General features: G+C 36.9%; 1 protein-coding gene across 4 annotated transcripts in view; it reads right to left on the bottom strand.

Moving 5' to 3' along the window:
• Positions 1 to 4,094: 4,094 nt before the first annotated feature.
• LOC105322853 (zinc finger protein ush) overlaps positions 4,095 to 14,937 on the bottom strand; it is a 21,176-nt gene continuing 10,333 nt past the window's right edge. For 2 of the 4 annotated variants that reach the window (XM_011421751.4, XM_066078640.1), the window contains exons 3-7: positions 12,843 to 13,267; positions 10,817 to 10,937; positions 7,556 to 7,777; positions 7,293 to 7,442; positions 4,095 to 7,202 (exon numbers count right to left, since the gene is read on the bottom strand). In XM_011421751.4, the coding sequence (XP_011420053.3) occupies positions 4,390 to 7,202; positions 7,293 to 7,442; positions 7,556 to 7,777; positions 10,817 to 10,937; positions 12,843 to 13,267 (3,731 nt within the window). In that variant the 3' untranslated portion in view covers positions 4,095 to 4,389. Of the gene's footprint in view, positions 7,203 to 7,292; positions 7,443 to 7,555; positions 7,778 to 7,870; positions 8,370 to 10,617; positions 10,754 to 10,816; positions 10,938 to 12,842; positions 13,268 to 14,937 lie in introns of those variants that run through there. The other 2 variants (XM_066078642.1, XM_066078641.1) reach the window with 2 other exon arrangements.

Here is a 14,937-nt window from a genome sequence, read left to right as displayed (position 1 = left end):
TTTCATAAGCCATTACGCTCAAGGTCATTTTATCAAAATGTCCTATATTTTGATACTGAAATACCAAAAAATAGGACGCGAGATGTTTGTGTCAATCAGAATGCTAAGAAAGCAGATTAAAACCAATGAAGAAGAATTCTGAAACTGTATTAATTTTAAAACTTGGTATAAGAAAAATGACTTTCATTGTATGGAGAATTGCAAATCCCAACAATCTACGGCACAAACATTGAAAATTAAAGTTTTAATATAAGAAGTAAAAGATTGAAAAAAGTAAAACAATGTAATATCATTTTGTTTGACGTAGTAGAATGCAGAAAAGGTAATGAATTCTTTTGTCCCTCCACATTAATAATCAGTCATGATTGGTTTGTTTAAGGGGGGTGGGAGTGGATTTTCTGAATAAGTATTTAATACGAATTTAATGAATTCGACATATTTTTTATTCGAAATATTACCCTTTAAAGAGCGATTCCTCAGTTTTGTTGTATGCATGGAAAGCACGTAGCATCGGAACAACAATTTTTTTTAAAATTTACATATAAAAATTTGACTTATCATGGAGTTACCCCCCCCCCCTTTTTGGGGGTATGGAAAAAATTAATATGAAAATAAGGAAATTAGGATTGAAATTGAAGTTATATACCATGCCAGCCCCCCCCCCCCCCCCCTTACGGTTTAGGATTTTGAAGATTTTGGGAAATTCCTAATTTCCTTTTTCTTTCTTTCTTTCTTTCTTTCTTTTTTTTTTGCTTGACAAGATTTTTTGGATGAGTCTGCCCCCCCCCCCACTTTCAAAAATGATGCTACGTGCCTGCATGGTCACTGGTTTTATTACAACAATAACTAAAAACAGATGCCAGTATTTGTTATAACCATCAAGTGGTTTAAAGATCTCAACAATTCTCTTAATTTTAATGAGGGGCATTTTTAGACATAATTACCAAAAGAAGAATATCACAAGTACTCAGCAAAGTGAACGGTGTACATAAAACCTTGTCAAATAATCAGTTTTATTAATATTCCCATTTTTAGAGAATTTCACAAAAAACAAACAAAGATTTGATAAATGTCATTTTTCCTGTCTGTATAAATATACCGTTAAGTTATGAATGTCCCCTTACAAAAAAAATAGAGAGAAGGGGAAATGTACAATATATACCCACACTATCCACACATTTGTTTCATGAAGGCAACACTTCAAATCAGTGAAAGGAGTTATTTCTCTTTGATCTTGAACAACAGGAGTCAATATGATAATCAAAGTACTGTGATGAATTGCTGTCAAGGAACTTTTGTTGGTGGATTTCGGGTCGGAATTACAGATCGCATGAAGGTTATTAAGCTGAGACAGCACCACACAGACAGGTATTATGTATTTTCCTAAAACAGACCTACCCTATACAATCTCGGGGGAAAAGGGGGGGTAAACACATCACTGCATTGCTATTTCCTAAACGGAAGGAGAGGGTGGGTGGGTTGGGATTGTTGCTGGTGGTGGTGGTAGTAAATATGATCGAGTTCTTTCCTTCCTCACTCAACCCCGTTGTTACGTCCCTAAAATATGCAATAATTAAATTAAATACTTTATTCCTTATTCGTCATTTTAAAGTCTCTTTAACTCATCTGTGATATATTTTTTTGAAACTGTAATACTGGTAAAAATCCCCCCTCATATTACCCTTTCAAGAGCGATGACGCAATGTGAAATCCATTCAGTGACAAACTGATGTCATCGTATGACACGTATCTTTGACTATGATACCATTATCAACTAATTATCAGATCTTTTGTTAAAGAAATTTTAAGCACAAATCATGGCAAGAAATACATGTATACATCATGCACTGAATGTCGTTCAAGGTTTTGATGTAGTTGTATTTTTAGAATACCAACTCTAGATAGCGAATGTGACTTATCTTGGTAAAAGAGATTCAAAGTGATTACTTTTTACTTCATATTTTCGTTTTATCAAGTGACATTTGAGTCTGCAAGAAAAATAACAGAGGGAACATTGTGCACTCGGTGCATTTCTAGGGTAGAGTGCATATCATCACTCGTTAAACCATCATTAGGAGTATTTTTCTCCCCATACTTCTTGGTTTGATATTTTTCTGATGTAAGAGACATAAGTAATTTTTGTCTTGTGCGGTGAAATTCTTCCATGACGGGTCCCTGATAGCTTAGTAATTCGTTCCTTAATGAATTCGCTCTTGGGCTTTTCTTAAAGATAAAATCAACTGAACCTAATCAAGATAAGAATCAGGCTCGATTGATATAAAGGTATAAACACCTTCCTATCTAAGCGCCTATCGCCGGGATCACATGTTCGACCCTGACAGGTGCAGGATAGAAAGAACTCCGTAGCATTATCTAATCTTCGGAGAGATGAAATGGAAGTATTATCAATTTAATTAAAGATTTCAAATTCGAGATGATTTGGAATTCCTTGGCATGTTTGTAAGTCAGTACATCTCACCACTTTGTCATCCGGGCTACTCCGGAATGTCACGTGGGTCGAGAACACCCAAATGAAAACCGTTTGCCAACTGATTACGCTAGTAATTAACTTATATTGTACGAGAAAACAATCGCGTTTCTATAGATAACAAAGCCGTTAAATTAATCAAAAGAGATAGAAAATGAGATTTAGATTCAGAGTAACTCGTATAGGAGTTCATCTCCTTCTTTTCCTCTGCATGCTGGATTCTGTGTTACTTGAGCAAGATCTCTCTTTTTTTGGAAGAAAGATTAACTGTACATTGGAATCAGAGAGAGAGAGAGAGAGAGAGAGAGAGAGAGAGAGAGAGAGAGAGAGAGAGAGAGAGAGAGAGAGAGAGAGAGAGAGATGTTACTTATTAATTTTTCCAGATTATGGTTGTGGTTATTAAACTAAACCAGTCCTGCAATTATTTATCAAGTGATACTTGAGCGCTGAGTACAAGTGAAACATTAAGGAAGCTACTTATGGTCTCTAGATTGTGTAGATACAGTAACGACAAGGTCGCCATTGTTTGGTCCCCCTGATCCGGTCGTTGCCGCTGTTCTACTGTATGAGTGATACAGTGTATCTGCCTGTTCAACATCAATGAGCGGTCCTAAGTACTACTACAAATACCCGGAACAAACAACAGTCCCCGTGTTATATCTGACAGGGAGATAGTCATGTAGTTTTATTATAGATCGAATTGATACTTCATTGCGGAAATAATACAAAGTGTTTGATATTTGTTACACAAAGTACGTATTTTAAAAAAAGAACTGCAATCGTAAGGTCGTTTAATTTGTTCACTGTAATTCTTCATTTCGGCGTCATGAAATGCTGTATATTGGTCTTGTATATATGTAATGCGTGGTTTTGTTGAAATCATCTTTTCACGTTTTTATTCTCAATAATAAAACTTTATAATATACTCTTTGACTTAATTATTTGTATGTTAAAGTTTGCGTGGATGCTAATGCTACCTATTAGAACATTACACTGCTTTAGTTCAATATTTCCTGTAAAGTTCAATCATAATAATTATACTGCATGTATCAATAGAATACAAGTAAATATAATCTATTTTGAATCCATTAGATATCCATTAGATATTATCGTTCACAATCAGTTTATCTATCTTTTCAATCATTTTGTAAGTATACATATTATCCTTTTTAAAAATAATGTAGGTCAGTATATAGTCTGGAGACTCGCTTTTACAAATGCATATTGAGTAAATTACACATCTAATTTATAAGAAGAATTCTGACCAGGACGTTTCCATTTAAAATATGAATACTAGTATGCAAAATACAGGTAATTAGATCATGCGTTTGTAAATTTGATACGTAATCTAACCATAAATCAAGTACAACTGTGAGAAGATTTTCTCATTACCTGAAGAAACCTACCAACATTCTAACTTGTTTAAGTGCATTTAATAGATTTGATAAGACTACAATTTCATTTAATGAATACACTGGTTGTCTACATTATAGGCTAGGCTCAATCAAAATTATATTATGTCTATCACACATGAAATTAACCGGCATCGTATAATGGATAATCATAGGATACAAAGAAAAACACAAAAAGTTTTTTTTTATCTTTTATTTTTACTTAGAAACGGATTAAATATGAACACATATATGTAACAATAAATAATCACTAAACACAGTGTGAACGCAACAAAATTCAAATATTTGAATCAACCAATAGCAATGGCGTGAATTGGGTTGAAGCACCGATTCAAATCATACACAAAAAACATCCTGATGTATATAAAATAATATGTCTATCGCGGCTAAAATTACCACTCGTTCATACAAGTAACTTTAAAAAAAGCTACCGAATAGTCTATCAGGTTTTGCACCAAAATACCATAGAAATTAAAGGAATGTTATCTTCTACGCTTGCGCAGGAGAAGTCATTTCCTCCGACGACATGTTGGCACTGCAATAGTACTTTTTGTGTGCTAGGTAAGAGTTTTTGTAGGTAAATGAGATATCACAATGGCGACAGTACTTGTCCGTTCGTTTTGGCGACTGTCCAATCTGTGACGACACAGGGCTTACCATATTTGGTAGGACATGGAAAGCTGCAGGGACCACGTGATAGTATGGCATCATTTGAGGATCAACTCGGGGAATCATTAGGGAGGATTTTTTATCGACCGTTTCTGGGTTCTCTGATTTGGTTTTGGGCGTAGAATCGCGACTAATTGGGGATTTCTGAGATCTAGGGGAAGAGGAAGCACTTTTTGGTAGGTCTCTATTTACAATGGATGTCTCCAAGGGTGACCTTGAACTTTCACTTTGCACTTCCTCTTTGATTCTTTTGGAAGAAGACAACGTTTCGTTTGGAATGTTTTCGGTATTTCCACTTTCCTCGCTATCAGTAGTGGCTTCTCTCTTGACGGAAACCAACTCCTGATCCATTGTTTCACGGGACTCCTCCTCTTCCTCTGCTGAAGATTGTGGCTCGGTTTTTATGACAGGTTGATCTGGCTGGGGAGAGGGGGATTTCCGCTCTGGCGTTTTGGTTGTACCTGGGCTTGATCGAGAAGTTGATCCTGGACTAGACTGGTCTCGAGGAATTTTTTCCGGGTGCTTGTTGTAAACATGCGCCATCAAAGATTCAAAAGAGTCACATAAAGATGTGCAATATTGACATTTGTAGTTCTGAACCCCAGCCGCTTGGAGGGCTATCATCTCGTGAAGTTTCAAATGCATGGCGAAGTTTGAAATGTCTGTAAAGATTTGTCCACAATACATACACATACTAGAAAAGTTTCTTGGTATTGAAGACGCGTGTTCTGCTTTTTCGTAGGACTTTCTTGAGCGTCGCCTTTTGTAGGGTTCGTTCTTTAGACGGATCAACTCTGCTTCCACGTCTATTGGTCCGGCTTCTGATGACACGTGGTCTCCTAGTTTTATTGGCATCAGCGGCGGTTCCTCAATCTCTATCATGTGATCATCCGTAAATTCCTCTCCATTATCCAGATGGACCTTGCCATGCATTCTCATTCCACGCACAGTATTTCCGCGATATCCACATAGAGTGCAGCGATATGCTTTGTTGGGCATGTGGGCCTTCATGTGTTCCGACAGTCTTGTTTCGGTCTGAGTGACGAAATCACAGTAAATGCACCGAAATATTGGCATTTGACTGGAGACTCCCGTACAGAAATGCATCTTTAGGTGTCTGGAGGACGGCATCATCACCTCACAACGAGGACACTTTATGGCCTCCTCGTCCGATTTTGGAGACGATTTTCCTTCCATTCTGTTCTTCCCTACAACTGTATGTTCGCTTTCTTTTCCATGCGGACAATAGAACTCTTTGTGTGCTTGCAAAGTACTCGCAGAACTGAATTTTATTTTGCAAGGAACACAATAGAATCGGTAGATGATTTCCCCCGCCTCTCGTGTTCTGGATGGACTCAGTTTTTCAGCCTGGGGAGACTTTGCTGTCTGTCCTGGTGTAACCGGTTCTTTGACTTCAGTTTTCCCTTGAGGAGACTTTTCAGAGCTATCCGTGGAATGCGTACGTTCAGGAGTGGCAATCGAACGTGCACCGATAGCCTGTCGTCTTGACAACAGGTCAGTACTTCCGTCTTCGTCTTCTGACGTGGATTTGTTTTGGCGACTAGAACAGTAATGCTTTTTATGTATCAGATAGTTTTCACGTTTGTAGAAGACGATGTTGCAGTCCGTACATTTACTGACGGAGTGGGGTAACGCGGGAACTGGTTTTCCCATATAAGACAGCTGCGGTACAGTGATTAGGGGCGGAATGGGGGATGCCATCAGGCGAGGTAACTCTGACATAGAGTGTTCGTCGCTTCTCTGGCTGTTTGGGGAGCTTGGAGAAGACTTGGGTGTCACCATCTGTCTGGAAGGGGGCGACATCGAGGACGACGATTTCGGACTTAATCTTTCTTCTTTTACTTTGATCGAAAGGTCCAACTCTTTGGTTTGCTCCTCTTCTATTTCTGTTCTGGCTTTTGATGTCGTCGAAAAAGAGGATTTTGGACTATCGCTTTTGGACGTGCTTAAATCTAACGGCATGTCTGGGGAACTCGAGGTTGAGACCCGAGTTTCCCTACGTTCCTTTGGTGGCGTTTTGCGTTCACCTAGCGTCGGTAAAACAGGTTGTACTATAACTGTAGGATAACTATAGTTAATATCAGAAGATTCCTTTGAAGATACCAATATAGGAGGAGCAACAATAACACGCGGTTGCCCGTTGCTCGTTTTTGCGGATACACCGATCATTGCCTGCTGGAGAGTTGCTGGAGACAACATAAGTCTCCCAGGATCACTCCCAGGACTGATCAGCTTAGGCGAAGGAGAAGGAGCACCAACTCCTACGAACCTTTTGGAACAGTACACTTCCTTGTGACACTTGTATGTGCTGAAGGAAGAAAACTGAATGTTACAGTCTTTGCAATAAGTGTCTTGTTTAGAAGCAATGTGTTGGTGTTCCATCGCCGAGTTGTCGCCCCTATTATGGATTCGTTTATGACGGTTCAGACTGGACAGCTTGTCAATAGAATAGGAACACATATCACACTTGAATAGTTCCGGTTTTGGCACTTTAGCTGGAACGCCGTCCGATTCTGATGAAACGTCGGATTTCCCAGGACTTGGCGAGGAAAACTTCCCATCAGGACTCTGTGATCTCTCAGAGAGAGTTCTCTTTTTCGCAGTACGCATTCCTGATAATTAAAAAGATCAAAATTCAAATATATTGTCTAAAATATACTTTATACAATACTTTAAAACGTCTACAAGACGCATAATCTTACCAGCTTTGTCATTTTCTGTGCAGTCATTCTCCTCCGACTGTTGCCCCGGTAGTTGGGGTTTCTTGGAGCAATAGAAGGTCAGATGACCCTGTAGAGTCCTTAGACTGCTAAACCGAACACCACAGAATTGGCAACCATACAAAAGGGCCGCTGCAACCATAAGATACTAGTGATTACACAAGGGGCCTTCAGTTCCACAGCACTTTAAATTTGAAATAAAAAAAATATTCTTTTTTTACGAAAAATAAATTGTTTTTACAAACCATGTGAGGGAACAGGTTTATCCACACTTGGAGCAGGTGGACTTTTCGGCAAATGGGTTTCAACTTTTGGTACATGGGTTGTCTCCATTGGTTCGTCCGTCGACTGCGCCTCAGGAGATGTAACGTCACTTTCTGGTATGTTATTCGAGTTAATCGTAAAAGATGCCAACAATTCTGTTCCTGGACTCAAGTCACTCACAATTTCACACCAGATTTTTCCGTCTGTAAAACAATTCACGAGAAATTAGTGAAATTATTGGTGGAGTTATTCCTCCTGTTGCAAATGCAATATATCAGAGATTCAATAAATCGTACAACTTATCGGATCTTCGTGAAACTTGCAATAATTCAGTCCTACATGCGATGAGTGAATAAGATAAAAACATATTTATAGAGGATTATAAAACAGGAAAAATATGTACGGAGATAGTTTGAGAGGGAGTAGCCTTTAAGTTGCTAGATTAACTTAGATGGCTGACAATCGCCTTTGTGAGCCGGTCGCTTTGTCTGTTGACAGATAAGTAGGAACGGATGCTGTTTCTTCAGCGTTATGAGATGACTAAGAAGTAAACGCTAGATTCATATAAAAATCGACACACACCACAGAAAGTTAAAATGCTGTAAAAATTGGAAATCATAAAGACGATTTTCCACGGGTTATTTACACTCCCTTGTCAATCGGTCTAGACTTGTCAGTATTTTAGCGACATAATTTATCAGAAAATACATCTGAAACTGAATTTAGCCAAATTTTAAACAATCTGAGACGGTATTACCACGATAGAAATAGACGGGGGAAAGAGTGTTTTTTTTCTTCTTTAAATTTTGAATACATAAAGCAAATGCATCTTAAAACATTTCTAGATTTGGTGATATGTACTAAGTCAGTTAATGTGCAGCGACAAAGAAGAGGCGATGTTCATCTTCAGAGAAGGGCCACAGATCCAGAGATAAACTCGCATGAAAACATGTTTGAAATATTTCCATTTTATCTCCTTTCGCTGATAAAAGCCTTTTAGTTAAGATATAAAAATTCAAAAAGGATCCTGCAAAATTTGTACGGATGACAGATCAATTAGAAATATTGATTTTATCATAATCCAATTAGATCCTTGAGATCATATCGAACTAATAGAAACATACCCCTTACAAATTACAGACTCTTTTCGAATTTGACGACTTCGGCTAATGTATATGGCGCCATTAAATGTTGGATAAATAATAAAAAAGAGAAACTTACAAAATACTTAATTTGGATAAGTCGCATTATATTTTAAGGATAAAGATAATTGCGCACACCTCTCTTCCTTATCATCTGTGAAAAAATTTTAAATCTGAAATTTGACAAATTGTACCCGGTGCCTTGATTTACCGACGCGTTATGCCTGATTGAAGTTTACCAATCGCAGCATACTAGTATAAAATTCTCACTATCTTTTCTTTACCCTCTCTCTCTCCCCCTCTCCCCCTCTCTCTCTCTCTCTCTCTCTCTCTCTCTCTCTCTCTCTCTCTCTCTCTCCTACCTTCGTGACATTAATTACCAAGTCCAGATTTTTCACACGATAAAAGGCGTTTACAAATACACTTACGAGCAATTAAGCGATCTACCAAATTTTTAATTTATTTTTAAATGGGGGTTTATCTGTGTTCACAATCAGATGTAAGTACTGATAATTCCCTTATTTTGTCAAGTTTCAAAGAGATCTTATTATCCCCGAACCGAATGCTAGTCAGCTGGGGGCCAAAGTCCCAGACAATGCGTTAGTAAGAAAAAGGAATCTTGATTTTTTTGTATTGAATAGCATTGTTTTAAACAAAATAGTAAATAAATGAGGAATTCGTTTCTTCTATTATCATAAGATTCTATCACAGAGACATAGACAGAGAGGGAAAAAAGGCTGTCTATATATCTCCACAATCACAAGCCCCAATGGATAAGTGGACACCTATAATACCGGCTTTAGACTTCGGGGGGATCGGGTTTCAGTATATGTGATTGATATGGGCTAATGATAAAACTGATAACCTTCATAACGCTGAAATTATGCAATGTCAAGAAAATAAAATATTCATAAAGCAGTGAAACAGAATAATGAGAAAAGTTATCTTTTTCTCTGTCTCGCGAAAATAAAAAGGAATACTATCTGCAAGTTCAAATACGATAAGCTTCTTTGTCACCCGATTTCTTATCAGCTTAGTCTGACAAACGTTTATTGCAACGAGAATATCCAGACCGGGTGGAGAAATCCGAACCCGATGTTTATCGTGCTTCAAGAAAGGGAATGGGTCTTTTGCTAACAAATATGTTTGGCAGAATCAGAACAATAAAACAACAGTTGTTCATCTGACGAATAATCCATCTGTCCGAGAATAAAGTGCCATTAGCATATCAAAATCTGCGTCCTTTATCGTCCTATAAATGCTATCGGATTATTGTGGTATCAAGTCTCTAGTATTTCCATATCAAAGACCCAAGTCGTGCTTTTATCAACTGTTTTGCAGAATTTTGCTTCGCGCCAATACGCTTAAAAAGAATAATGGATTGCTTGATAGGTGCGATATAGAATTAATATTCAGCGATAAATATATTTTTAATTTATCTTTGATTTAGAATATCGTTTTATACAGTTAGGCCTCCAGACCCATTACATTTATCTACAAATCAATAGTTACACGTTGGTAGTCAGCACCCTGGGTATGACGAACGTTTGGCCTTTAGATCGCCATCTCTCTATAATTCACCCGATGTTCGTTAGTTCTACTCATTCATAACCGTTATCACTGCACATTTAGCAGTATAAATCAATTACAATATTAAGTTTCTATTAAATATTTTTGCCATTGTATCAACAACCCAAAATAATATTTTTGTTATCGTTCCGGCCAAGTAAAAACTGGGTTTCCCTATCGCATCTTTTATTCCATAACCAGAAACATTTGGAGCCTCACTGATAAAACTTAATATTTATGTCAGATTTTTATATAAATGGCAAATACAATAACTAATAGCAGAGAAAGAAAAAAAAGGAGAAAGAGAGAAAAAAGTCGGTTTTAAAACTTACAAAGAAGGTTGACACCTGCCTTTCCATTGCAATGATATCCCCAAATAAAATCAAATGTAAAGAAATATTTTATCTCGACTGTCCATAAATCTGGCGAAGACAGCGGATTTCGACCGCGTCACCGAGAACTTCAATTGCACAAAACCAAAGATAAGATAAGGAATAGAGATTACTCGTCATAAAATAAAATGCATAATACCTTCAAAATACACTGAGGCGTTTTTGGCGGATTCACTGGGGGCGGGGCGCAGCAATGATAACCATGAACCATTATCACACAGGACCCTCACAAATCCGGCCTCACCCTCCTTCTCTTGGGCCTGAAATTGACAAATGGAATAGGATCATAATTTTTTTTTTGGATAAAAGAAATAAAAGTTTAGATGAGATCCTTCCGAATTTATTTCATGATTTCCTGTAGTTAAATAATAAAAAAAAAATCTCCAACCACCAAGTCCTCGATCTTATATAGTGGTTCTTACCAAGTGGCAAAAACTACGATTTTCACACGAAAATCAGTCAGAAGATCTCTAATACATGTGTTTTTCATTTTATTTCAACGATTGGATTTAAGAATTATCGAATTTTGAATCTTGAAGTCAAGTTTACGGATCCCCGAAGTCATATCACAGGGCAAAATCACGGAAAATCATTTGGTCCCATCGAAACTTGCTTTGGAAAAAAAAACTTATACCGTAATTTTCTTTCTTTATATAATGTTTTTAGTCATTGTGTTCATACATTGTATTTTTGTTTAGAAATTTTTTTGATGTTATTTAAGTTTCAAAATTACCTTTTCTCCAAAAAGAAAAAAATAACGAAGTGCGCATTTCCGAGTTTGTAAAGGATATCTAAGAATTATCAAAGTATAAAAATAAACCAATTTTATTTCATTTTCTAAAATCTAAAAATATCGACTATTAGGACGGCTACATAGTTGATTTGTGATGAATCACGTGACCTTCTAAGATCCCCTTATCCGACCTATCAGCGGTGCGTGGTTATATGGAGTGATAGCCATATCACAGAGTTTGATAAAACACATCAAAATGAAATGTTATTTACTTATCTAACTTCTAAACTCGTGAGAAAAGATACCGTGAAAAGACTGCGTAAGATAACGACCAGAATTATCTCCCCTTGATACGTTTTCTTACGAAGTAGATAATGAATACTCCATGACCTCTATAACTTGAATTCTTTGGGGAGAAAAAAAATTAAGTATGCATTAAAATTCTTTTACGAGGCTTTCAAATACCAGGGCTCTTGATGCTTGAACAAAACTGAAATTAGCAATTATCTATAGATCTTTTTAGCGTTTTCTAAATGCGTATTCATTTTTACCGTTCAAACTTTACATTGTAAAATAATAAAAGTATCTTTTGAAATAAACTTTTGTTCAGATTCTGGTGGTACAAGTATATTAGAAAACTTAAAAACGAGTATAGTACTTTTATTATTGAATACAAAGAAAAAATATTTAGAGTTAAAATTTATTATTAATGTTTTAAACTTGTTTGAAAACCTCTTCTAATAATTTATATATATATATGTATACATAACATTATGTTTATTATTTGAGGTTTTTTTTGTTATTTATCAACATTTCAATTACTTTATATACAAGTTTATACTTAGCTAGATAATTATTTAAATATACTAGTCATCATGGCAAGATAATAATATATATATATATATAGGTACAATATACTTTCGAAACCCCGCTTTATGAAAATTTTGGATGTTCAAAGTACAGAATTTCATGTAAAAAACATAATCTAAAAGTTCCGTTTTTGTCCGGCTATTTAAAGCACAATACAAGATGACTGGTGACAGATCCCCGAGTTAGCAATAGTTATCTGAGATGGAGGAGGAGGTTTATGACGCATTGTAACTCTTCAAATCACGATAAACAGGTACTCGTAAAGTTGTAATGCTTTCCTTATCTTATCGCCCAAATCCTATTGTGTGAGAGCGAAAGTTAGCAGAACCCTGGGTGGAACCTTTAGAATAACTCGTTCTCCATATATTATACTCGCTAAGTTTTGATAAAACGAGGAGTTTGTATATACACGCAAACCAATCCTCCAATTAGTTCCGGAATCAAAATTTTAAGTTTTTAATCGAATTATCAAAAATAAATACTGTAGTAAATAACCTAAGTAACAAATCTTTACAAGTCTGAGCAAGAAGAATTAAAGGTATAAAAAAAAGTTTCGCCTCACCTGTAGGACCAAGTCTCCTTGTTTGATGGAACTAAGGGAGACAATTTCTCCTTTGAAGGGACCAATACAGCTCCCAGAAGGCAATGGGATAGCACTGAATAAAAGACAGGAGCGACCTGCGATGTTCGCATCCTCCTCATCTAGTCTCTTCAGAAACAAGATGTTGTTTGGCACACTGACTCTTTTTAAAGAGTTACAACTTTCTAAAATCATTTCACTCTCGGAAGCTTCACTTTTCACAGTGATGTCTGATTGTTCTTTATTTGTCTGTACTTCCGACACCTTTAAACTCACTTCCGGTTCTTCTTGGTCCGAAGCACCGTTCTGCGAGTCACTGGAATGATCCGTTGGTTTGTTCTCGCCATTTTCCTCAATCGACATCTCCTTTTCCATCGCCGAGTCACTGTCATCATTTTCTGATAACCCTATTTCAAATGAATAAAAAGAGAAACATTAGAGTTCAGAAAACTTGTTTCAGTGCAACTTAAAACTGTAAACTTTCATATTTTTAACAGCTGTGTATGATATATTTACGTGTTAAGAAAATAAAGTTAAAAAAATTATGAACTACGAAAAGGGTCGAAATGATGACAGAAAATATCCGATTGGTTTATTGCACGGGGGCCAGGGTGGGACTGACGGGAAGCGATGTTTACAAGAAGATGACAAAGTAGCCTGACCGGGCACTTCCTGTTTCTCGACTTCTAATTAATGTGCTGCAGAACCTCTCTGCAACATCTGATAAGACGTTTGATTTATATTTATCAAACTGTACCAGAAGATACAACCCATCTGATTCCCGCCTTATCAGGTCCCCATCAGTGCGCGCTGTGGACATAGATTGAACCCATGTGGTTGTGGTCACTCTAGGAATATGACACATTGACTAACAAAGGATGGCTCATATCATGCAAAATAAATAAAAGACTTTTTATAGTCAAATACACTTTTCTAAAAATATAGTTCGCTACTTTGGCAACAGATGGTGTGAATGCCTTTATAAATGTTTAAGCTTTTATAAATTTTTAGTTTGTTTTCTTACACCAACCTTGTATAAAATGTGACATTTCTCGCATGACTATCATAATTTCAGTATCTTGTGGTGTTATCAATACGAAAATAATTTGGACGACTCTCTACATGACAATCAATGAAACTCATCAGACGAACTTGGAGTGGAAATAGCAAAGCAATCAGACTTTTACCTATTATACGAAGGTGAACAACTGACCGGGTATGCTATAAGTTTGATGCCGAACGATAACGCAAATTAACACTAATTTAGGCGGGAATGAAAGATAACAAAGACCTTCCGATCAGACGATAAACCACGAGCTTTTGTTTCCAAATTCCTGCTATCGTCGGCACGAGAAGAGATAGTATTCAGTGAAGACATATATATCGCCGACTCATTATAAGTTTTTGTCCCTTGAAGATTACGGATACCAAAATATTTTGCAAGAAACAGTAGACAGGCGTTATCTAATCTCAGCGAGTACAAGTTCCCGCGCTATCTGGACAGGATCTCGCGAGAGTTTGGGGTCAGAGTTTCACTTCAAGCTCCAAGACCTGGAGCCCTTTGGGGTGTGATGGAAGATCACTAAGCTGATAATATGGACATAAAGACAAAAGAAAACCTGATTCAAAACACATGTCGCAAAATATCAACTTCACTGACCCTAATATCGGAAAGAACCGTCAGTAATCGGACATCGGAAAATACCTGCATGGCGTAGGGGAGATAGTCAAAACACAGTACAGGCATATTGCATGTCCCCACATACACCAATCTCGTTTGATAAGCCCCAAGAACAGTCTGATCCCTATCAGTGGTGGCGGGGACATGAAACACTCTTTATCTACAAAATTTCCCTCGTTTTTGGGACCACAGTCATTTATTTCAAAAACCTACACCCATTTTCAGGTAGATAGGTAAAATTTCCCCAGAAGACATATTTCGTATTTTCGTTGGAGTACTTTAATTTATCGAGTCAAATGATACCATCTAAAAGCAAAAGGTGTTCAAAAGCTTTTTCCTTTTTGCCACAAATGGTACTGAGCAGTGATTTTGGAAGATACGAGATTTTAAACGAGA

This window comes from Magallana gigas, chromosome 3 (assembly GCF_963853765.1).
Source record: "Magallana gigas chromosome 3, xbMagGiga1.1, whole genome shotgun sequence".
Lineage (NCBI taxonomy): Eukaryota > Metazoa > Mollusca > Bivalvia > Ostreida > Ostreidae > Magallana > Magallana gigas.
This window is presented reverse-complemented; position numbering and strand designations above follow the sequence as displayed.